Source organism: Rhopilema esculentum, chromosome 16, assembly GCF_057945365.1.
Source record: "Rhopilema esculentum isolate cy_ngs chromosome 16, ASM5794536v1, whole genome shotgun sequence".
Taxonomy (NCBI): domain Eukaryota; kingdom Metazoa; phylum Cnidaria; class Scyphozoa; order Rhizostomeae; family Rhizostomatidae; genus Rhopilema; species Rhopilema esculentum.
Window position 1 is genome coordinate 3,521,726 of NC_142830.1, and position 25,883 is coordinate 3,547,608.

The 25,883-nt window shown below is 35.7% G+C and overlaps 2 protein-coding genes across 4 annotated transcripts in view; both read left to right on the top strand.

The window, feature by feature from the left end:
* LOC135682201 (tRNA wybutosine-synthesizing protein 4) overlaps positions 1–15,387 on the top strand; it is a 32,389-nt gene extending 17,002 nt beyond the window's left edge. The window contains exons 17-20 of the mRNA XM_065196983.2: positions 984–1,127; positions 2,057–2,112; positions 2,849–2,975; positions 9,838–15,387. Coding sequence (XP_065053055.2) covers positions 984–1,127; positions 2,057–2,112; positions 2,849–2,975; positions 9,838–10,017 — 507 coding nt within the window. The 3' untranslated portion in view covers positions 10,018–15,387. The remainder of the gene's footprint in view (positions 1–983; positions 1,128–2,056; positions 2,113–2,848; positions 2,976–9,837) is intronic.
* Positions 15,388–15,529: 142 nt separating this feature from the next.
* LOC135682199 (voltage-gated inwardly rectifying potassium channel KCNH6) overlaps positions 15,530–25,883 on the top strand; it is a 50,636-nt gene continuing 40,282 nt past the window's right edge. The window contains exons 1-3 of one of the 3 annotated variants that reach the window (XM_065196975.2): positions 15,530–15,584; positions 15,866–15,958; positions 19,389–19,625. In XM_065196975.2, the coding sequence (XP_065053047.2) occupies positions 15,901–15,958; positions 19,389–19,625 (295 nt within the window). In that variant the 5' untranslated portion in view covers positions 15,530–15,584; positions 15,866–15,900. Of the gene's footprint in view, positions 15,585–15,630; positions 15,959–16,853; positions 17,703–19,388; positions 19,626–25,883 lie in introns of those variants that run through there. The other 2 variants (XM_065196974.2, XM_065196973.2) reach the window with 2 other exon arrangements.

A 25,883-nucleotide genomic window follows, 5' to 3' on the forward strand; every position in this document is an offset into this window, starting at 1 on the left:
TTTCATACTTGCCTAATCAAAATGGCTTTTAGATTTACATTTTCCTACACAACACTTTTTCCATCTAAGTTGTGATTATTTATTAAAGCGGAAACTTTTCAATGATAAAATCTGTATTTAAAGAGAGTTAATAGAGTTCTAAAATGATGACGTCACAAAAATCTATTTCTAGAGTTTTTGAAGCTGGATCCCATAACCTGAAAGAGCATCGTGAAATACCTGTAAATTTGTAAAATCAGTAAAATGTCTTTCGAATTGGCTGAGATATGGTCACATTTGCATTGGCTCTTTCCCCCATCAAATCTCTGTAATTTAATTTTTGTTCAAAACTTTGTGAACAGAGCCAAAGTAACACTGATTCGTTAGCAAACTTCAAATCTTTCTTTTATGCTACGTGGTTGAAATTAAAAAATTCCAAAATTATTTTTTGTGACGTCACACTTTATTGCCTGTTGTCAATTTGTTGATCGATATATTTTATATAAATATGTAAAAGAAATTTCTTTGATACTGTCTTTTGCTAAAGAAAATGTTCATGTCTGCATAGGTTTTCGATTGCCTGCTGTAAACCTCAAATATATATAGTTGGGCTAGATTTACCTTGTCACTTTTCTGTTGTTATTAGGATCAAATTCCTTTCTGTAGAATCCTTTTGTTTATTCGAAGTATTGCAATGAAAAATTGTGAAAGTAAAAATGGGCATCAAACTCATGGGCCAGGGGCGTCTGCATAGGGAATGCTGTTTACGTTTGAATTCTCTTTTTCGAAAGCACAGCCCGATTAAAGGGGAAAAGTTCAGGATTTCAATACGATGCCTTTTTCTTCTCAGGTATTGTCCTGTATTGTCAAGCTGTCCAAATGCCTTACTTTTTTTCAAAAGCAGTGCAATCCACGTCTTATACATATCTCTTCAAATGTTTAACCCTTAGAAACAATCCAGATTTATATCCGTATCTGTCTATATATCATCTTGGTTTTTCTAGGTTTACTTGCAAAGTGATAATGGTGTTGTGAAAGCCCGGCATTCACATTCAATATGCAAATGGGGATCTGGAAAACTCATTGTGAGTGGTGGCCTTGACAAGGATTCGCAGCCAATGAATCAGCTTGAAATTATTCATTTGCAAGTATGTAGCCTTGCTTATCCTGCTACTTCTGTCAGTGCCTAAGGTTATGGATGCAAAGGCATATAGCCACTTTATATACTCTTAAGATCATTAATTCTGCCTATGGTATGATGCTAATTTGTATTGACAGAAATTGATTACCAAAGTGTGACGTCAGCAAAAATATGTTTATAGAATTTCTTAATTTTGACCACATGATCTGAAAGAACGGCATCAAATATCTCTCAATTTGTAAGACCAGGTAGATATGTCTAATATTGGGCGAGATATGGCTAATAAAAGATTTCCAGTTTGCCAACGGGTTACTCTTATTCTGGCCTGGTTCATAAAATCAAGAACCAAGACCACAGATTACAGAGGTTTGATGGGGAAAAGGCCAATGCTTATGTGACCATATCTCAGCCAATTTTTAACACGATCAACTGATGTTGCACATTTAGAGTTATTTCATAATGCTCCTTTGATGTATGGTCAACATTTAAAAATCCTAAAAAAAGTTTTTTTGTGACGTCATCACTACGGCCCTAATGGTATGTTTACAGGAATGGTTAAAAACACTGCTGAAACATTTTAACAGTACATCATGCTAATTAGCTAATACGATGTTAGTAATTACAACAAGACAATACAGTTCCCCTTTTTGCTCTCTTTTGTTTGAAAGGGTGGTCTTTAACTATTGACCTTTACCTCTCTCATCAATGATATTCCAAAGGAATCCATAGTTAGTAATTTTGGTATGGAAGCATCCGACATCACCATGAAATATACTATATCTAACCCGTTTATTTTAAGTTGATGTGATGAACGTGGGGATTTCAGTTTGCATGCATAACACGAATGCTTTCATCTCTTTATCGACTTTTGAAATTTATTTTTATGACTGTTTGAGCTAAAATTAGGGAGCTTTACCTACGTGTACACATTTTCAGGGAGTGGACGAGATGTTTCTTGAAACAGTTCAGTTTGAAAACTCCCTACCACCAAGGTATGTACCAATCCGTTAGGATATTATGAAAAACGTTCCAAAACAACGTATTTCTTCTGCCTAAACGATTCGATAATACCAATACACTTGAATCCAGTTATTAGTGTTATACCCTGGATGACTCAGACACTCGCTAAGCCGGACCAGTTCAGAAGATCTAGCTTAATAAACGAAATGAACAACTTTATATGTTCTTTCAAGGAAAATTTTATTTGATTACCTGGTGATTACCTTTGAAAGGTTTTTCGTCAGTTTATTTAGAAATGTTGCTTTTTGGTCAGAGTAAGGGTGTTCTTGTTGGAAAATTGAAGGTTGAACACATTTTTCTAAGTTGCTCTTAGCATATACCTGTTGTAGAAAGTATGTTGACCCTTGAGTCAAATGTATTGTTGGACTTATTTCTCTTGTGAAACTATGCACACGTAATGCATTCAGCCATTTTAAATTCAAAATCACTTTTCATGATGGCAGAAAAGTTGATGTTGTTGTTAAGATGGTTAGAAATTATGCAATTTTTTATCATAGATTTGTATTTCATTTTCAATAGATAAAGCCATGGAAAAAAATTCGCTCATTATATTTAAGGCTATCAAATATGCACTGTTTTTCACTTTAGATAAGTAGAGGAAACATGCTTGTGAACAAAATTGTGTTACATCGCTGTGACGGCATTATATTTGTTAAAATAGGCTTTTGTTGTTCGAACTTCAACGTGTTCTGGTTAATTTTGTGCTAGATACTCTCACACTTCACACGTGGTTGGCGACGAATTATGGCTAGTTGGCGGTGTTGCATTCGAAATTATACCTCAATTTTTGGTTATAAATCTTCAAAAGCGATACTGGAAAGAATATCAGTGGCAGGTTTGTGTCAAATGCTTTTTCTGCGTTTTTAAGTATTGTGTCTACTTGCATCTAACTCTAGTCAGTGGTGCTGTAGAGGGGGGCTCGATGGCTCAGCCCCCTTGTTAAAATTTAGAAAGATATTTTTGGGCGGGGGGAGGAGGGCTCAGCCCCTCTTAACAGTTTATGTTAGGTTAGGTGAATTTCTTACCTGGGAATATGAATTAACCCTTTGTGCTACTGATTTTCCGTGATAGAGCAATTTCTATGAGCCTTTTATAGTTGGTGAATAGTTTGAATGATCTCATATTTACACAACAGAGAATCTTTAACATAAATGCATGTATATTGGGTATGACCATGGGTGTGGGCTTGGGTGTGGCTTCTAGAAGTTTCCTACAGCACAAGCCCCCTTCCTAACTTTTTAGCACCGCACCCCTGACTCTGATAAGCACCAGGCACCGCCCACCGGTCTTAAAGTTAGGGGGCTACGACGGAGGCTTGGGGGCTTACGCCCTTTGCACGCTGAAAAACGCCTTTCTTACAAAAGGTTTGCTTCTCTCCATCTATATCCATAGAAAGTCTGATTCGTGAGAAGATTCCAATTAACATGGAAATAGATAAAGTTAGCCTAAGGATAATTAAACACCAAGTAAGACCAAGTTAGAAGATTCAACTTATCGTTAATCTAGATCATGATCATGAATGATTATCGTCATTTCTAGTTACAAAGAACTGCTACTCCTCAAAATCAGTTAAAGTAAACCTTTCAAAGATCTTTCCAAAAATTTTCTTATGCAAAAAGTGGGGGGAAGGGGAAGGGGTCCTTAGCTCCTGCTTTACCAGTGGCTGCGCGGTGTCTGATTAGGGCCTCCATCTAAGAAGCGCTACCCTGTAATTAGCGCCGTTTTTTCGTACATTGTAGAAAGCGGTGTACAAAACGTATGGTTTTCTTGCAAAAATTGCGTTGCTTCAATATGAATAAATATTTTATTTTCTTTGACTGACTTTTCAATATATAATGCCCTCTAAACAGCTCCGCACCTTTGCTGACTTGCTTTTGAATATCGCTGCATGGACGCATAGACGCTAATTAGACCTCATATGCTGTGATTACTTTCTTTTCCAATTTGATAGCTCAATCAAAGATTTTCATGATTAGCTTCTAAGAACAGGTTCTGATATTCAGGAAATTTCTTGCCAATCGAAGTTTGATGGCCTAGAAAGAAGCTCCGCAGCCAAGAAACCTTTTTTAATCTCTTATGTACCTAGTTCACACTTAGGTTAAGTAATTTCGTCCCACACACCTTAGTGTAAATGGTAATGGTATGTAAAACGTCGGGTTATAACTAAAAGCTAGCGGAAATTTTCATTCAAGTGCAGATGAAAAATAATGCGAGAGGAAGAAAGGCATGAAAAGCAAGTTTGGTTCCTAGTTGAAGAATCTGAGAGAGAAACGAACTTGTTCCGTCTTCACGATAATATTTACTTAACCTAGCCAAACCTTTTCCACTGCCTCTGTTACGAATCTGGTACCCAGGGTACGCCTCTGTTTGAACAAACCAATAGCTATAGGTTTTCTGCTTGTTAGACACAGGGGATCTTTTCACACAAAAACTAGTGGGAATTTCCCCACCATGCCCTAAAATTTCCCCAGTATTTGGCCCATGATTCCCCAATAGCGGGTGTCCTTTTGCTGAAAATTGTTTTTAAACCCATTACTGCTTGTTGTGTCGTTGTCGTTTTATGTATGTGTCAAATTATGAGAGCTACTTCTCTCGTCTCAATGTAAATCCCTAACTTTGTTTGATTTTCTTGCTCTACACCAAAGCGAGGTAATTGTATTCGCGGGAGAATTCTACGACGAAATCTTTGACATTTTTGCTTGCGTCATTATCCTGCAAACATGCAAAGATCTAAACGCTTGTTATTTGTCTGGCTTATATATATAACTTTTCGCTGCATCAATGCTCACTCCCATGCAATCAAGCTTAGCAAATAACAGAAAACTCAGAAAAATATGAGTGGCGAATGGGGAAGCCGTGAAGCCAAATAGACACAGAAAGTGGACAGAGAAGATACCGATTTCAATAAAGAGGCTGAAAAAGATTTAAAAAGGGACTAAAAGATGACCTGCACAACGGTACATGTATCACTAGGACGAGATACATTGAATTTAACGCAAACAGTAAAATGTTCAATGCAGAAATGTCTTCAAAAGCTCAAAATGTGAAATTTTTCTGAAAAGCGCCAGTTAAACGCTGTTTTGCTTTTTTACTTTTGTGTTATTCTTCCTAAGAATTTACGACTACACTACAGGGAGGAAAGACTGATGTGCAAGACCTTGAAGCCTTACATACTGTGCATACCCCTATCTATGGCGTGCATATCCCGCCAAAAAAACAGGCTTTCTAAAGTTTAAACTTTGTCTGAAATTTAGGTACTGTCTTTTCTGCAATATTTAAAGTCGTTCTTATTTATTCTATTTATTTTCTAAGTTTCAGTTTGTCGTTTTTTGAGTACTCCAACTAAAGTTTTACTGACTTATTATGTTTCTAAAGTTTCCGTGACTGCTTATTGTTTCAAAGTTTTAGCGGAGTTTCTTAAAAGATCCACTGGTTAGACGAGATGATAGGCTGATAGAGACGCCAGATATATATCATCTTGTTTCATATCTCTAATATTTTCGTAATGTTTTTTATCTTGGCTGTCTTTTTTTACCAGTTTATAAAAAGTCGCCAACGTTGTTTATTTTAATTCAGAGGGAACGTCAGTATAATGTGTAATTTGATCGAATCGCAGCAGAAATGATAAGTGCATTCGATTGATAACGGCCCAAACATCTGCAGTTTGTCTGCCGCGAGAGAGGAGCACTACTCAGTTCGTAGGAAAGCTGAGTTGTTGTTCGAAGAAAGCAGCTATTTTCATTAAACTGCGATGTTGTCACTGATATATTCCTTTAGTTTTCTTTTTACGATGCAAATATTTAAATTTCCCACTGTTTCTGAATAGGCGACACAGTTACAGATTATATGTTATTTCGAAAGCTTATCATTAAATAGTCAACATGATTTTCAAAACTTAGACTTTAAGCATTGCCTTGCTAATTATCACTGACATACTAATATGGTCTTGTGTTTTCAAATAATGTTTGGCCGCGAAATAATACGAAATTTTGGTGAAAAATTCTAAGATCCTTGTAAGGCATATCAACGCAATCATTATCTCTCAGTCAGATCTATTCAACCTAGAATTCGCTTTGGCAATAGCAAATAAAAATCTATGTAAAATGTTGTTTTTCTCAACACTGCTGACGTAAGAAAGGATTTTGTTTTGTTTGTATGTTCTGTTTTTTTTTCTACTAGTTTTTTCCTTTATTGAAAATTTTAAAACCGTATTCATTAATTACTTTCATTTAAAACGGAAGCACATTTATTATTGATAGCATCATCTTTAATTATTGATGGTTTTTTGAATAGCATAGAAATCATAAATGATGGGCAGGAGATATGATTAGCATAAATTTGCATGGTACTTGATAATAACTCCATTCTCAAGGCAGCGGCCAAGGAAATAGAGTTGGGGATATATTGAAAAGGGGTCTGGGGATGATGTCACTGTCTCTTGGTATTTTGAGGATGAAACTGTGCCTTTTGATTGTAATGTTGTGGTTCAGGTAAACGATAAACGCAAAATTTTACAATTCACGACCAGCGCCAAGAATTTGTGAAAGCAGGACCAGCGCCAAGGATTTGAAAGTAGGGGTTAAGGCTAACAAAAATGGCTGGCCAAGGCTTCTTCCACCTACACCCAACACCCCCCCCGGTAGCATGGGCCCAGGAAAAGCTTCCTAACCTGTTGCTTGTTTATCACTATCCGCTAGCCTTTCGTTCTACGATCAGCTGGATCCATCAATTTGTTTGATGAGTATTTTTATACTCATAAACGCTTATCAGATGGGGTAACCCAGATATACCCACAAAAAATTGTTTAAAAAGGTATTTCATACAACACAGTTATCATACAAGATAACAATGACAATGAAGCAATGTTTTCACCCCAAGGACCCAGGGCCTTTTTTATGGAAATTTTCCAAGAACACACTTTAAGAAAAGAAGGCTGTATATGAAGCATGGAATTTCAAAATATCGACCGTTGCCTTAGAAAGCGTTTTTCTTTATTCGTGTAGAACAAAATATTCAACATAACACGATTACAAATATGTTTCTATTGTGGCCTATTTTTTATGGACTCCGCTAGTAACAGTAGTTAAAGGTTAACATTGCTAGAAGCTCTACAGCTTCACTTCAACTTTACTGGGGTTTTATTTTTGCGTTAGCGTGAGAAGATGATCTAGAGAATCGATATGAAAAATTAAAGACAATTACCCCTGTGCAATTATTGAACAGAGTAAAAGTTTGGCGAATTTAGGCTACCTGTATGCAGTCATATCTCCAGTTTAGGAGCGTAATTCTAAAATGCGCACGATAAAAATCTAGAACGACCCTTACATATTGAAAAAATCATAGACTTATTTTGCCTTGAGAATTTTTCGCTTGCAGCAGTTCAAAGTTTGTAGTGCACTTTCACGCAGCTTGGTGGCTGTTTGGCCGCCATTGTTGTAATTGTCGGTAGATTCAGGGGTCTTTTACAAGCTCTGATTGGCTTTTACACCGTTTGAGAGCAAAAAGCTGATTGGTTGTAACATTTTTCACTCTTGTTAGACCAGATTAATCTGGACCAAGGAACTTGCGCTACGATTCATGGATGTTTTGTACTGTTCTGTTATTTTATAAAGTTTCAAAATTGTATCAACAGAAAAACATATTTATAACTAAAATATAAACCCATTTCACAACGAAAAAACCCATTCCACAATTTTGAATTTTTCAAGACCACATTTTGGATTTCCAAGACCACAAAATGTGGGAAAAACCACACTAAAATAGGTCCTGCAAGGACACGTTACAGGTGTTGTGTAAAAGCTGGGAACACATATCTCGTAGGTTGCCATGCTTTGCAGTATATCCAAGACAAAAAAGAATTTGAATTGTAGAAACACACAGCAGCTCGAGAGTACGTTGACTAGGCACAACTTCCAACGAGGAGTAACCTGTGCAGGCCTAACTTCATTTTCGGGGCTTCTACAATTTAATCTTGATAACCTGATAACTGGCAAGCGTAATCAACTGTTTAGAATCATACACACCAGCAATTAACATCAAACACTTTAATGAGTATAGAGGATTAAATTTTTAATGGATTACCGTGTTTAAATTTCTGACTCAAATTGCATTCAAACTAAATTTCTGTCTCAAATTGCGTAAATTTTCTAAAAAACGGAGAGCATGTGCCCCCCCTCCCAAATACCCAAAATTCACCACGAAAGCAAACGTTTTTCTGGATCAGAGCAACCAGGACATTTTTCTGCCTCAAGTTTATGGCTATTCTTAATTCAATAAGTCGTTCTTTGCATTAGATGGCAAACACTGCCATTGGTTTTTGGGATCAGCTTTTGTACTTGCTGTTTTGAAGTCAACTGTTTCCAAAGGGATCCCGAAGCATTCAGTCTTCTTTTTTGACAAAGTCTTATTTTTCCTAATCACACAATAGAATTTTAATTAAATTTCGACTACACACATTGCAAAATTATCGATAGAAATTTCCAAAATACGTGGCTGCTGCAAAAACGGCTTGTTTATTGCAGCATGAAATATTTTATCATAAAATTTTCAACAGACCTTAATTACATTTTGCAAGTAAGGCATCCATTGAGTTATTCACTTTTTGCTTCTTGACTACATCTTATAAGCTGAAATATACCCATAGTATAAGTTTACATGACTTTATTTAATAGTTGTAGCATTTTCAATATTGTAACATCATAATGTGACAGTGTCACGTGACGTTATTGAATCAAACATAGTGTTAGACAAATAAAACATATCCTGTTAGTTTTAAAGTTTCCAAACGTTAACAAATTGAAGTTGATGTTCAAATATTACACGTTTCTGTTAATTGGAATGTCCAGCTTTAGTCCCATATACTTTGCACTTCCATATGCGGTTGAAAAACGACACTACGCTAAGATTCAGGGTGATCTAATATTCAACAGTCACAACAAATGAAATTACAGCGACATGTTTGTACAAAGCGTAGATTATTAATTCTGGTTTCATGTTATCTCAGATTCTTCCAGGTAGCTCTTTCATTATGCTCTTTTAGTATGCTCGCTCAATAATGAATTACCGCCTTAATTAGACATTTTGTAATTTCCAGCATTGTAAAAGAGTGGTAATGTACAATGGGCCATCCGTACAGACAGACATCAATTTGAATGTCCCCAAGAAAACGGCGACGGACAGTGACTCGTATGGCCTCAGTAAACATCCAGAATGGATGTGGTCCATTTTCCCTTAGTTTTAGCCCCATCATCTCCTCCGCTACCAATGCTTGTAATATTTGCTACGTACCTGGTAACATTTAAAATGTAGTACCTGTCTTACCAAAATGTTTTGGGATGGGGGCTTATTCGAAGGGGAGTGCTTATTCGAAGGTAGGGGCTTATTTAGCAGCAGCCAAATATATTACCAGGGTAACTTTCTTCCTTTTTTCGAAGTAGGTCAGTAACCTGAGGCAATTTCCTAAAACGCTTTTCATGACCTTCAGTTGGGAATCGCTAAAATTGGTATCAGTGCCGCTAAAAGGGGCGTGAGAATGATCGAAGAAGGACGCTATAGAGGTAAAGAGCCACAGCGCCATTAGCCTTTGTCATATATTTAATCGTCACATACTTTATTGTTTGGAAGGGGAGACTTTAAACTTAAGGATTTATATGTTTTGTTTTTAGGTACCATTTTCATAAAAATTTTCTTGTTTTTAGGAGAAAAACAGCACAAACTCTACGCTAATGCTTCACAATCATGCCTCGGTTCTTTGCGGCGATGAAATTCTTGTTATTGGCGGTGGAGGCAACTGCTTCTCCTTTGGAACACATTTTAATAAAGGTATTATTTCTATTAAAGTGCCAGAAACTTTTTTAATGAATAGTGATAATGTGTAAAGAATCTTATGTAACTATTGATGGTTTTATCTTAAATGAAAAATAAACAGAGCTCATTATATTCAATCTGAAACATCCTAATTAAAAACAATTCCTGGTAAAGGTCAGGTTTATAAACCTCGGAAAAGCCATGGGTTAGCCAAGACATTTTTGAAAACACGGTATGGAGGTTTGTCTTTTGTTTTCAAAACCATTTTCTTCTGCTAAGAAGCAAACATCACTCGGGTGTTCTCTGAAGTTTTTAAAACTCAGAGTGGCGTTACATTGTGCAACCGTACCCCTGGCTTAACCCTATCCCCTCTCTCTTAGCACCGCTCTTCGTACTTGCTGTCTCTCTTCAGTTTTCTCCTTTCTTTTTCCCTCGAAAATTTGAAAATTCTGAATGCTGGCATTATAAAACCAAGCGTCATCACCATACAATCAAAGGTAACTGGTAGAAAAAAACTTAAAGTGATTTTATCAGCCCTCTGAATTTCCCCGTGAGTTGCAAGTCTGTTCAAACTCTGTCCCAAGTGTTTATCTACTGAAATAAAACTCTTCTACTTGAAATAAAACTCTTCTGATTTGACTCTTTTACTACAAAACCGCTTCACAATAGATTACGAGCTATCCAAGTGATATTTTTCCCTTTCAATCGGTTATTTTATTCATAGACACGCTCGTATCATTTACAGTATTTAGACATAGTCCGGATATCTCCTTCGACGTAGTGATTCATAGGAGAAGACACTCCTATGAAGGATAAAGAGGCCTTTAAGGATGATCATATTTGCGAAGCCTATATAGAGCGAAGCATTGAAGGAGCAAAGCATATATATTCTTAATCCAGGAGTTTTATAATCCCATGTCAAGGCACATATTCAGTAATTTACCGCTGAAATAAGGAGCAGCAATGTCAGATGAGAGATTATCAACTTGGGTATGTGCAAACACATCAAGATATTTAACAGTCGTGAATGTTTAAACTTTGGTCTATTTGTTAGCATTATACTTCGGTTATTAACCCTCTTTAAAATGCATTGCTTAGGAAGAAGAGAAACAAAATTTAAGACCGAATCGTCCGACCAATGTAGCTTACTACTTAAACCGAATCTGTAAAACCAAACATTTTTTCTTTAAATATCGTAGAAGAACGGATCTTGGACTATAATCTTGCGTAACAACTTAGCATTTGCATAAAGTAAGCTAGAAAATTATTTTTGAAAATATATGGAAAAACAGGCAAATAATTTTAAGGAAAAAGAAGTAAGAGAAAAATATATTGTTGAATACCATTCTGAAAAAATCATTTGAAAAATGTTTGTAAAATCTGTGTAAAAAACCAATTGCGCCTCGCTCGTCTTAATTTGCAATATTTTCATTCAATGTGGCGAATACCAACTTTATATTGGATTTGGATATTTCAATCAAAGTGTTTTCTTTTAAAAATGACCCTGTAATTACGAAAAACTAGCTATCATACGATGTTTCTTTTTCTTGTCCAGCTGTCTTTTGATTCAAATTGTACTTAACAAGACTTTCTTAAAGAGTAAACGCATTATCTGTTATAATTACATAGCAAATATTGCAAAAAGTCTGAAGATTAAGTTGATCAGCGGGCTAAGTCTACAGTCTGCAAGGCAAGTGTTTAACTAAGGAGATATGACTGTTTGCGGTTATCAATGTTGAGAATTTAATTATTAATATTTCACTTCAAGTCACACCCACAGCCTAAAACAATCAAAGAGATCAGCTTTTGACTTCTTTAAACGATCTGGTGTGTTTCACTCATGTCATTTTTACAAAAACGAAATTTTGTAAAAGTTGAACGAAAAAAATCGCTTTTTGTATTTCAAGAATTATTTTCTTCCTATTTAGTAAAATCTTAAAATACCTGTCAAATCATGATATGAAATAATTATTCGTTGTTTCTGTTTTCGGCTGTATAAATAATCCTTAATATAATGTTTATTGCAGAAACTTATCAAATTGTTATCAAACGAACTAATCCTCTACTTAAATACATTAGAACACCAGTCGGTGACAAACTCGGTTCTTCATAGAATTCTTCATCGCCTCCACTTCACATCGAGGTTCGTTGTACATTGCAAATCGCTAGATGACGTCACCAGCCACTTTTCAGAGTGAGGCTATGTCATAGGTTAATATGCAACTACATAGTCAGGATTAGATTTATTTGAGCATTTTAAAACATTTCAAGTCAGGTTTACTTCAAGGAGTGTTTTGTAGCACTACCCACAGAGATGTGTTCTTCTTGTCTAACGTTGCATGGAATTTTACGTGAACGCTGTTTTCTGACGCTTCCCAAGGCGTTGCCACTGAGATTGTTTCAAGGAGCCTGTCTGCTTGTCCATCTTCTTATTCTGGACAGTGGCACATTAGAAGGCTGTTCATATAAGATAAAAACATTGAAGATTTAAAAGCATTTTTTGTGTCAAATATCATATTTAGTATTAACGTGGGATGCACCTTTAGTTCATTTTCCCAAAAAAGTTTATTGATAGATGTATAGTTTATTGTTGAATAAAGTCATAAAACGTTTTGACCAGCTGAGGAGTGAAGACTCAAAAGAGATTCCTCGTAAACAAAACAGGTTGGTCAATATTTGTGACATAGAAGAACTAGGGAAATAGAAGAGCATACTACCCTATACGGTTCGACTTTTGAAACAGGACTATATCAACATAAAATTCCACTAAAAGAAAATATGTTCTGTCTTTTTTCTCGATTTTTCATAAGGTTACAATATGAAATATTTAAGGCCTACGAGTTGCTCGCAAAAACCATGCTTTTTTGCCCGTGTTTTGTCCTAATGGCATAAAATGCCAATGCTAGGTGCATAGATACAACTGCTTAGCTCTGTTGTCTGGCTCTATGAGTATGCTTTCATAAACGGTTATTCTGTGTTAAGCCCTTATAAGAATAACTTCATCCCCCCCTTTTTTTATGCAACGTTACAAGTTAATTTCTGTCCACAAATATTTGACGATAATGTCATTGAATCCACAACTTCTGGATTTCTCCAAAGTGGAGTTTTTCAAGTTGCTACGAATCCTATGTTTGAACGCTCGAATTCGAGTATTTACAGTAAAACCTTGTTATACTGGTTTCCACGCTTGATGGCGCATGATGAAAATTTTCATAGAGCAACTGTTAAACTAATGCGAAAGAGAACACGTATGAATGACACGCTACTTGTGGACACGAAAACGTTTGAATCCATAAAGTAAAGCCGTGGACGTGTAGACACATAAGTGTGAATCTCGTAACTTCTTCGACGGCCTAAGAGAGGTTTCCTCGCCACAAAGTAAGAAAGATGTACTGAACTGTAGTTGTTTAAGTACCACTCTCTGAATGACACAACGCAGGTTTTATTTTAACGTGCATTGATAACCGATTTGTGCAATGATAAATCGTAATTTTGCAGTGAGAAACTAAAACTTTGTGCAGAGATGAAACTAAATAAAAAAGATCTGGTGTTGAAAAAGTAATATTGCAGCAACTACCATTACCAATAGACACAAAAAGTTTATATAAGAGTATTACAATATTAAAAACAAGAACATACAGTAACAATGATCGCTCTAATCTTTTAAGTTAAGTTACGTAAATCTCTCTAAAATTTTATTGAATTCAGCATGTAGAAGCTATCTAGTTTTTTTGGCTTTTCATCTTGAGATTTTTATTCTCGAAAGCATGTTTAAACCTAGACCACTTTTTCTCGTGAAAACTCTTGTACAGCTTAAGTAAGAGCTAGTGTAATTCAATAATATCACATACAGTTAGTTCGATAGGTGTGGTCATGAAGATTTTCAAAACGAAAACCCAAATTTTCAAAAATTGTGCAGTGGCCTAACGGACTAAAATTACTTTTAGTTCAAAAACCAAGGACCCTCAACAATTGAGGTCCCCCACCAAACAATTTTTCTATATTAATTTCTTTGAAGCTGGTATTCTGGATTTGGTAAACGAGTGCAAGGGCTCCCAAGCATGTACCATTAGTCAGTCCAAATGAATGGAAAAATCTGTTGATTAGCATTTGATGATTTTTCTATACTATTTTACTAATGCCAATAACGGGGGGCCCCGGACGGAAAAACCCTATAGGGTACCGACTTGCCCTTGAACAAAACCTGCGTTTTGTACCTTAATAGTCAGCATAAATTCTTTAACTATAACAAGGAGTTGTTTCACATGAATATTTGCTCAGTGAGGATTTCACTCAACAAAATAAACGCCTGTTGACATGGGAACAGAGATCTCTGTTAATTCTAATAAATAACATGAGCCTCCCAAACCCCACGTCACAACATCACTGTTTTGGGTTGGCTTAGCCCAAGTAAATGACAGCAAATGTACCTTCCCTATATTTGTACAAGTACCATGGAAATATTTTATCCCCATCGTTTTCCTATACCGCTTTTATATATAGGACATTAAGCGAGGGAGATCAAACTCAGGATTACTTTTTGTCAATCCAATGTCTCCAGTTTTAAAACCACTTTATGCATCTATTTTAAAAAAAATCTGATCAAGGCCAAAATTAGCAAGAATTTGTTTGTAAAAGTTTACAGTATACAATACCCTTGAAGATTTTTAGGTCAATTTTACGATGCCCGTTTATCCATTTGACAAAGGGCAACAGTTGATGAAAAGGTTGATATGTATAACAAGATATTCTGAGCTATAAACCTTGCAAGCTCCCTGGGACAAATTACATTTGATGCCACATCAAAGGCATTTCTCTTGAATAGAAGCCGAAATTTGAATGAAACTGCAACACCAAAGAAGGTTCTCACTTAATGTATCTCAGTCTTGCAATAGATGAACTTTTAGGAGTATTTCAGTGTTTTATCAAGTTATGTGTTCAAAAGTGAAAAATCCTAAAAGCAAATTTTTAGATATCATACTTCAAAGAAACATTGCTGAGCAAACACCGCGGGGCATATAACAGATTGAGGGGGCTTTGAACCTTTTTTGGGAGGGATGGGGCTAAACATGCCATAAACCAAGAACAGGCCGATTTTTGTATGGTTTTAAGAACATTTGAAAGTTATTCGGGGGGCTATAGCCCCCTACTTCTGCGGTCCATGCTGCTGAGTGAATTTCATATTTGTATCAAGCAATGTTGATTCGAAATACTCAAGGTGAAATTTATAGTTTATGATGAAGCAAATATAGATTTATTTCCCGTGTTAAATGAAGATTTTATATCGAGTCTCAGGTAAGTGGTCAACGAGCCTGCAATAGCAAAATAAAATTTTGAGCATTTTCGTCTTTCTTACGAAGGCTATAATTAAAGACATTGCAAACAAGGCAGTTTTGATAAGAATCGTGTGAAATTAGAAGTTTAGATCATATTTGTTATAGATAAGGATGCCTGGTTTCTTCCTGATAGGCGCTTCTCTCTATCTCTTTCGAATACATTAATTTGATTTTAGCAGCTGCTGCAAAGACAAAGGTGACACAATTTATCATCGCTTAAATTATTGATCATGTAGTTCGAGATAATGGCACGGCAGCCCTCTGTTTTGTGGATATGTTTCTCGTAGCACGGATTACAAAGGGTAAGTCACCTGCTGAATAAAATAAGTTTAGCTATACTCACTTTTTATACATGCAAGATGCACTTGGCAATCGAGTGTTGGCAATTCTTGCAGTGGTCGACACTTATTTGAGGAGTGTAGGCTTCTATATATCTTTCTTGAAACGATAACTTTCTCCGAAGCTAACGAAATCGATTGAAATTGAATGCTTCAATACAAGCACTACCTTTTTAACTGACTGATTCCAAATTCGTTTAAATAACATACCCAAAGAGGAGTAAGTTTGATTATTCTTAATCTAGAGTGAAGCAGTCGCATATGAGGATCATCAGACGCAATGATCAGATGTAGAGAGTGGAGATGTTGTTGTAAACACTCTGAATGTGTCTTACCAGGTAAAAAAACTTTACTTATTGCCTTCACAAAGTGCCACAGTGCATCGATCTCATTTCACTGCAATCAGTGCAAATCAAAGCTATGCTATCTCGCCTGTATTGCTCTCAATAATCAACAAATATTTTATCAAAGGAGGAATACATAGAGTCAGAAAATTTACCTGTTAATCAGGTTTACATTGTCTTTTAACAACAATGTGGGTGGAAAAATGCTCAAGGCAGGTAAATAAATAGTTGATAATTTTTGCATGAAATTTCAGTTTCGTATGTAAGTGCACGTATGTAAGTGTACGCATTGAATTTTCAAGACTTTTTGCACGGTAAAGTGAATGCTTTACACCAGAGTGCTTGAAGTGAACTTATTCGTATGTGATAGTAGTGCGTGGCTACAAATGTACCCGCCAAAAATGTAGTGAATTCATAAAATGATTTGGCAAGATACAAAATAATTTTATTTCCATCCAAATCATCGATAGTTTGATATAGTTGTGTTTGGTGCATTCTCTAGGAATGTGTCCCAAGACCTCAAAGAGGGGTACATATGGTTCACTCCCTCTCTGATTATTTGCCCTCTTTCCGACTTCATGAGCAGTCATATTCTTTAAGAAAATTTCTGGTTACGCATTGCGCTTTCAAGACTTTTTGCACGGCAAAGTAAATGCTTTACACCAAAGTGCTTGAGGAGAACTGATTCGTAGGTGCACCAGCTCTTGGATTTTGAACAAGTGCCGTGTTAATTGTAGAAAGGTCTGTGTATCTATGAGCAATTCAAATGTGAGGTTAACATTTCAAAAAGAAATAGTCTAAGGGTTCTGTTAGTAAATTTACTTCTTTAAATGAAGCCACGTAGAAAAAAAGAGTATATTTATTCTGCAATACGATTGTAAATCTACATCTTTAAGACTGTTATTTGGTAAGAAAATATGCATCTGTAAATAGGGAAGGTAAATTAGGTGCATAGGGCGTGTGTGTGATTGTTAACTGGAGTTGCTTTAAAAAGAATTGGAAAACCAGATGGATTTTTGCTCTTTTTTACCAATTGTTGACCGAGATCTGCGTTTCATAGGGTAAGGACAGCACGCCCAATGATTAAAAGCTCCCTATGGACAATAACTGGGCCCATGGTAGTTACTTTTTACGCTGTATATAAACTTTATATCGCAATGAGATGCCTGTAAACTAAAAATAAAGGTTTAGAAAAGCTTCACAAAAATTACATTTAATGATAAATTTGAAAACATTGTTTTGCAAGAGAAATAGTGGAAAGACACTGTAAGTACTGTAAGAATATAACAGGTAAAAGAACATGTGTCAGTGACGTTATTGGGAACAGAAAAAATCATTTGTATTTGAAACCAAGCTGTGTTCAAATAATGAGATATTTCTTCATATCTAGGGTCAAAACAAGGTTAATACACTCTATGAGCAATATCCATAGGAACATTGAAACATGAGCCAGCATTCAAGCGGTGCCAGAGGCGGGACGAAATGTCAATCCGCCCCTGATAAAATTTGATACTTTCCATAACCGCTGGCGCCCATTGTGGGTTACACTTTGACCACTTGAGAACTGAGCGTAATTCAAAATTGAATTGGATAGCGAAAGCTGATTACGAGGTTCTTGTATGTTTTGATTTCATTTTTTGTTGAGAGAATCCAAGCACAGATATGCCTGTTAAACGAGGACGACTTAACAGCGAATTTTCGCTTGATGGCAGTATCGTAAAGGTTATCGAGCACTACCGTGAGTATGCTTGCTAGTTTATCACCGTTTCCAATGGTCAGTTGGCAAGCCGGCATGAAGGCAGTAATAAAAGGCCGCTGCATGTGTAATAGGTGATCTTCTTGACTGACAGGAAACTCCCCCTCTATTTTCCTGTACCGCTACGATACCCTGAAGACAAATTGTAAAATATCGTTTTAAAAAAATCACAAGAATCATAAAACAATAGAATTTAAAGTACGGTAAAGTTTGTTTGCTGATAGCTGAAAAGAGCGATCGTTCGTCTATCTTGCGGCCTTCGGTGTTACATTTGCCTTGTCAAGACTTTTATGAATCTTCATTCTTATGGTTCTGTTTTTACAGCTGGGCTTGTTAACTTAGATTCGCTAGCATTTCTGCTCAGTTATGAATTCAACGAATGCCATGTTTATTTATCGCTAACTTGAAAAGGTTGAGTTATCTTGCCAAAAACTATATTCGGCTTTCGGCAGGGTCAAATAACTTTGTCATTGCCCATGCCCAGCTTTTCATACCGCAGTTCCTGATTCAAACAGTTGTGGAAAGCATTTCACCATATCGTTAGATTGAGGATAAGGTTGCTAGAATTTTCTTTGACTTATTATTATTTTTCCTAAAATAGAATTCATTAGAAAGAACTCAAAATCTTTTGGTGTTTTCTTTTTAATTCACTATTAAATCAACAATTGTTGTTCTAGATCACATTGAGATGCAAACTGTTTCAGATTAGCAGACATCACTTGTGAACTAACATCCCATTTAAAAGTTTTGATTTTGTTTTTCTCATAACTGTTTATGAATAGCTGCTTCAAATGTGTGCTGGATAAAACGTATGTAATAATTGGCAGTATATTGCCACCAGCAGGTTCTCATCTTTTGCTTCTATATTGTGAATACATTGAGAAATGTGGGAAAAGGTTTCTTTTCAACATTGGAAACCTGCTGCATTGTATATTAACAAAAGCTAAACCTTTTTTAATTGCAAAGTTCTCAATTTCTCATTATCATTTGCAAGGGAACCTGAAATCAAACATTGTTTTATCATTATAAGCTCAAGCAGCAAAAAACTAGACTATGTAATACGCTTGAATTCTTCAATAAGAACAAGTTCCATGTTTTGTGAGTTAAATTGTGGTCAAATCTGAATACATTAATGAAATGTGTACTTACCTGGACTATAGAATGCAATCTCATATCATGGCAATCTAAATATGACACACTAAATTTCAGCTGTCTTGTTTATTGGGAAAAAGTATCTAAATCTAAACCAGACAACTAGACAGACCTTACTAGACTATAAAGACCTTACTAGACAGCCACCCAGAAGTAGCTACAATGGTATATAGAATTTTCTCTTCCTGTTGATGCTTGATATCCAAATGTAATCAAGAGATTATGATGTTTTTATAGCTGTATTGATGTCACATTGAACGATCACTTACATTTCAGCGATCACACATTTCTTTGTTGGTGTATTTTTCTCTCTTTAATTTAGATTACAAAAGTTGTAAATGATAGTATTGTTAGCACACTTTTCAGTGAGAACTCAATGTTGTTATGTCTTTTCCTGCTGCAAATGATGAAGGTAAAAGTATTATTATGGTTTTAACAATAATATAAACAATAAATACCATACTAAATAAACAATAATATATATGATATTTTTTGTATACAAAATATTTTTTGTAGCTGGAACATGTTTTGTTATTGGAAATGCACAAGTTGAAGGCTTTCCTGTTATATACTGCACAAAAAGCATATGTGAACTTACTGGGTATGCTAAAGCAGATCTGGTACAAAAAAGCTGTGCCTTGGAATTTCTTTGTGGGCCAGAAACAGACCCAAACTCAATTTCAAATGTTCGAAAAGCCCTACAAAATGGTGAAGAGAAAGAAGTTTTTCCTGTTACATATTACAAGAAAGATGGTAAGTTTTATTTTATAATAGTTCGTGTGAAAAGGCTTGTTTATTGTGGGTTTGCTATTGACATTGAAGCAATAAAAGATAAACTTGTCTTCTTCCCCACCCAATCAAACAGTCAAACATAATAGAGGTTGTCTATACCTGTATTTATTTACATTATGGAGACAACCTGAATGGGCATCTTAATACTTTTTTTAGTTCACTGACCTTTGACATTGAGATTGCATATTAGGGCCAGTGGTGTAACACAGTTCAGGGCACTCTAATTTGATAACTAAGGGCCCCTACCAAAAGGGGCCCCAAAATTATTTTTATATCCATGTTTTAAGAATTTGTTCAAGGTCACCTCATTGATTTTAGATTTCTACAACTTTTGCCTCTACTAGAAAACTTATCAGTTTTTATCAGTTAGCAAGAAAAATTGTCAGTTTTCAATCTTGCTATATGTTTGCCATGCTCTACAGCAATGGATGGGACTCTGTTTATGTCTGTTGATAGGGCCACATCTCAGTTTTCTCTTAGGGCCTGTTATGCCTGCATTGTGCCATTGATTAGGACCTCTGAGTTAGACATCCTTTATGTGATTCAGGTATTTCCTGATTTTAACCAAGGAAGTTTCAACATGTTTTTAAAAGTCAAGCAGAAAAGCTATTGTTTGAGCATCAGTTATTTAAGAACAGATGGTGACGCAATGCAGGACATGCAGTTTTTGTCCAACAAAATTTAAGTCTTCAAATCAGATCAGATTGGATGAGATTAAGCTGTAAACCTTTCGCAGATCATAAGGGACTAACGTTTAGAGTACAATGCCATAAAACCGAAATCTTCCATGGACATCAGCCATTTTATTGTACTCAGTTGCATGTGGAGTGTATTAGGGCTGATCTCTTATTTTGCCATTAATTCGCACATAAATCACATTACTTGTGTCATATGGTACAACTATTTTTAGAAGAAGTTGTTGTGTAATGAAGTAGAATGTAGTTCCGTTAAAATGAGTTCTTGTGGCACATGTGTTTTAGGTGTGGTTGATAAGGGTTTTATCAGTGAGGTAACACTCGTGTGTTAACAAAGGGTATTATATGCGAAGGCCGACTAGTAAGTTAATGTGCTCTTGGATCTTTTTTCACTGTTAAGTGCTTTTCTAGTCTTTTGAAATTAGATCTTTCAAAAGACGTCAAGGTACATTATTCATTAACGCCAAATTTTTCAAAAAGACAGAATTACCAAAAACAATTTACTGTTATTTGAACATTTTCAACAACATTCTTCGTAACATGACTTGGCCAGGTTATTTTCTTAGTTGGAGTGAAAGAAAAAGTCATGGCAGCGATTTTATTGACCCTAGCAAAATAAAATGCCCCATTGACGTTGCCAAAAAAACCAGTCGCTACAAGTCGACTTAAAGCTGCTTTTTGTTATATCGATTTCTTGTCAAACATTTGGAACTCCACCAGCTAGGCCATCGAGAAACATTTTTTAATAAGTTGAACGTTGAACATATATTGGGGTTCAAGTCTGCAAAATATACCTCTGTTTATTTGATTTGGAACTGTGCCGCATTGGTTGACTATTTTTCGCCATAAGCCCGGTTTGCATTACTCGAAATTGGATAATTCTCATGAACTTTGAGATGGGTCTTTGAGAGCTTAAGATGAACTTTTAATTCTCATTTTCAATGCCACCGATCCGGTGTTTTTATTAATCCAATAAATTGTATGTGCATTTCTTTCTCAAACTTTCAATTCGTTTTGAGATTTCGGGGACTTTGCAAGGCTGATACTTTTGTTGCTACTTCTCATGTTTCTTACAAACTCATGAAGGCGATGTTCCCAGCATATTTGGAAAATTTATGAATAATCTTTTAAACTAAACAAAGCCTGCTATTCCTAAAAAGATGTCCCAAATCGTTCATTATAATTAAGGTAATATAGAATACCCTTACAACTGTCTTCAGCGTGCAATTGTATGCAACTTAAAGGCGATCCCAAAATACCTATCTTACCAAAAAATATTCAGACACAAAATGGTTTGAAAGATTCCAACAAAATATTGGCTTTGAGAGACACACGAATCCAAAAACAAGCCACAGAAGGCCGTCGAAATGTTTTCTAATGAAATCGCCTTATCAGGTATCTTGTTATCCTTCCTTCGGTTGACCACATCAAAATCCACATGTTCTTTCTTTGGCCAACCGTATTTGTATTTGTTACCTGATGGCTTTAAAGCTGCGTGATTGAGACAGAGATGGCCTGAAATATCAATTTGGTCATAACCTTTTGAGTGCATTTTTGGAAGGAATAAGTAGAGTGTTGCTGTCTATAAATTCATATATACAGAGGACTACTAGCTTGTAGATTTTTTTCTCTTTATTTATAATCTTATCTTTTATAAATTTTTAAAAGTTAACCCACCCAACCGTAGCTCACGTTGAGTCCCTCTCCGTTTATTAATCTTTCGGATTTTATATTGGTTGGTGTGTAATTAATTAAACTATTGTATGACAATGGATTAAATTTTCAGTATTGAACACTGTGGAACCATTTTGACTCAAAGTTTGTTGATAATCAATCATTCTATATTATATGCTTCAAAAACACGATATTAGATTCATTTATATAGTTTGGCCCTCGCGTTTATCAACTTTGGAAGATAATTCTTATCTTCTGTTCATTATGAGCCCCATTTTTGGACACAATATGATACGAATAAAATTGAATTGAATTAGTCAATCGCGTTGCCATTAGAAGCATTGTGTTTGGGTGGAGCAAGACGTAAGTCTGTAACTGTCATTAAGATCGTTCTTCAATAGAAGCAGATGTTTTTTCATTTGTTTGTCTGGTATCTGCCAGATCTTTACACGAACTCACAAAGAACCGAAGAAATGAAAAATAAAGCGAATATATGTATTTAATGTTGTATAAACGTTGGCTGTTCGGAGTAATTTCGTCCGGTGATCATCTGTCGCTATTTCATATTTTTCTTTAAAGCAGAGCAGTAGCATGGGAAATTAGATCCTTACTTTTGCCATGTATTTTCAAAAGAGCAGATTGTTTTCCAATAAGTTGTAGACCCTGTAATCATACCTCTAACCCAAGTACCACTCCCTGCATAATCTTTATAAACATAATCTTATAAGAGGGATTTTATTATAGGATATGTTTTGAGGAAATGAAAAGGCTTCAAAATACTATAGTTTGACTATTATTACAAAACGTTTCTAAAGAACAGGTGGGATCGAAGAATTTGCTTCTACTCATTGGCTTTGTCACTGTTGCAAGAATAAAATGCGATCGGACAAGCACTGACTCAAAAGTTTATTGCAACTAGGCAAGATGTTTGTGACGGAGAATTGTACCTTTTGTTCAAAGATGAGAGGGGTTTTTATCAAATTCTGAGAAAGAAAGCAAGATAAAGCAAGACGGGTTATTAAGTAGAAAATGTCCTACTGAATAAATGACTTTGGTTATTTTAAGCAATACAGAGGCATCAGTTTGTCATCCATTGCCTCTAAAATCTACAAAAAATGTTGTTGTGAAAAATTTATCCTCTCATTGAGCCAGTCCTAAGAAACAACCAAAATGGTTTCCGCCCAGGTACATCCATCTTATCCATGGGCGGATTTAAGCAACAATGATTGGGGGGGGGGGGTTAGACACTAATTTTGGTGCCACATCCTTCAGGTCACTGGTAAATGATGGAAACGCCCATTTTTAAAATTTGGTTTTTAACTTGAAGGTAAAGACGATAAGAAGCAGTGGAGTAGCCAAGGCTGGAAGATTGATAGGCCAAAGAGGAAAATATTTTTGCTGATCACACCCCTAAGAATTTGGGAAAATCCCCATTTTGTAAGTGTGATTGAAAAAGCAAGAGCATTTTTACGTGGCAATTTTCCTTTATTCAACGTCATAGGTGGCTGACTATATTCTACAACTGCCTATTTCCTTCACAATTCCATTAACTTTATATCCTTAATTGTGTAAGGCGAGGAATCTCTACGTGTAAAAAGTGATTTTCCAAAGTTGTAATCAAATATTTAAAAAAATTAACAGTATTCAAAAGTTTTAAACAAAGTCCGTTTTCATTGGAGCAAAGTCAACGACAAGCATTTCAGAATCTAGTTTTTTTAAGGATTGGACTGATTTACCATTTTAGTTTCTATTTTGTTAGGAATGTCTCCAGAACGTAAAAGGCTTATATACAAACTCCAAAACGAGGGGAACTACTTAACAACGAGGCTCTCCGAAAATTTTTGCGACGATGCCCTTGAGATTAGCATAAAATACACTTACATTCAAAAAGTATTTGGAAAAACTTCGAAGTTTCAAAGACATTTTATGCAACAAAGTTGGATAGAATTTTTTAAAATCTTTGTCTTTAAAAAAGTAAAGTCGAATTTGTCCCAAAACTTTTTAAACGTAAGGTTACATTTGAGAATATTCCCCCCCCCACTACGCTACTGATAAGTGGGGCTGTCACAGTCTTCAAGACTATAATTTAGTTCTACAGACTGGGGGAATAGGTCTTGAACAAGAACATTTAGTAAATTGCTTGCTGCAATATTGAGCGATCATCTACCATAATAATTATTATAGATTATAATAATTATAGATACAAGCTGCTGAACTTCTCGCTATGTCCAATTTGGACTATACTGACGTTCCTCTTCGACCTCTTCCGTTGAGATTCCTAAAATGATCGCAAAAGGCTAAAAAATACAGGTATTCTACTAGGCCGATACGCCAGAGAGAAAGAAGTGGTACAATTAACTAGTTGCCAGTGAAGGAACGTAGAAACTGGCATCTGATGAAGCTTTAATTTAAGTACATACATGATCAGCAAAGCCCAAGTACATTGAGATATGGCTTAAAGAGAATACCAAAAACGTAACAGCCAATTCTGTGAAGCTTATTGCGTCGTCTTGTGCTTCCAGATAGTTCCTGGAAAGATGTTGCAGAGCCTCGATCCTCGATGAATTGCCGGCAGGAATTAGGGAAGCTAAGGCTGCAACGAAATGTTTACTACCAACTACCACGTAATTATACCAAGAAGCAAAGAGAAGACTTTTAGCTCAACACTGGAATGGAATTAGCTTTCAAATAATATTTGCTAGATAATCCTGTTTCAATACTTGTAAAAAAGCTTGTAGCGACCAGGTGTAGAGTCGCTCTGTAAATAAACTGCTTGTTCGTCATTGCTGTTGCACTATACAGGTACATTATGATGATTATTATGACTTGCTAGTGTCAAGCATAGTCAAATAATGTCGAGAAGTATCAAACATATCTAGATCAACATAATTTTAGCGCATTTGCAATGAATTCCAACTCACTTAGTTATCAGCACAAATGTTGTGGCAGAACTTGGGAAAATCCACTAATGACGTCACAAAATAGGCAAACGTCAGCAAACTCGATTATATGATACATCAATTGAAAGCTCTTAAAATACGCATCCACATAAAATCTAGAATTGCTAATTTTTACAATTTATTTTAAATATATGGAGGATTTATGACTGTTTTTGCCGTTATCGATGGCGTCATCAATCACGTGATACTGAGGCAAAATGTTTTTGGTCCCATTTTGGATTCTGAATATCCATACTCGAAAGTATATAAAACCATCGAGATCATCTCGGCTAGGTGAGAAATCAGATTTTCACAGCCATAGCCCTGCCTAAAGGTAAAGCATGTTCTTTAGGGCTGCTATTGAAAGCATATTGAGATATGGCCCAGAATGTTGGACCTTAACAAAAGAGGTATCAAGAAAATTAAATCATACACAAAACTTTTGAGAAAATTAAAAGCGTCTCATGGAAATGAGACATTCGAAACACTACACTTACGGAAATATGCCATCTTTAAGTGACACTGTTACGAGAGGATAATTGAGATTAATCTATCATTGCGGGCAAAATAAAAATAAAGTTGTCCAAAAGGTGTTATCATAGGAACTAACACATAGAAGAAGAGCCAATGACTGTCTCAAAAAACATTTGTGGACCATCTCTGTTCAAGGGCGCAAACTTTGGTATACGACAATCAAGGAGAATGACAGAGATAACAGAAACGAACGAGGAAGTATGGTGGATAGTTGCTTCGGAGTGCACATGACACGATGATGATGATGATGATGATGATGATGATGATGATGATGATGATGATGATAATGATGATGATGATGATGATGATAATGATGATGATGATGATGATGATGATGATGATGATGATGATGATGATGATGATGATGATGATGATGA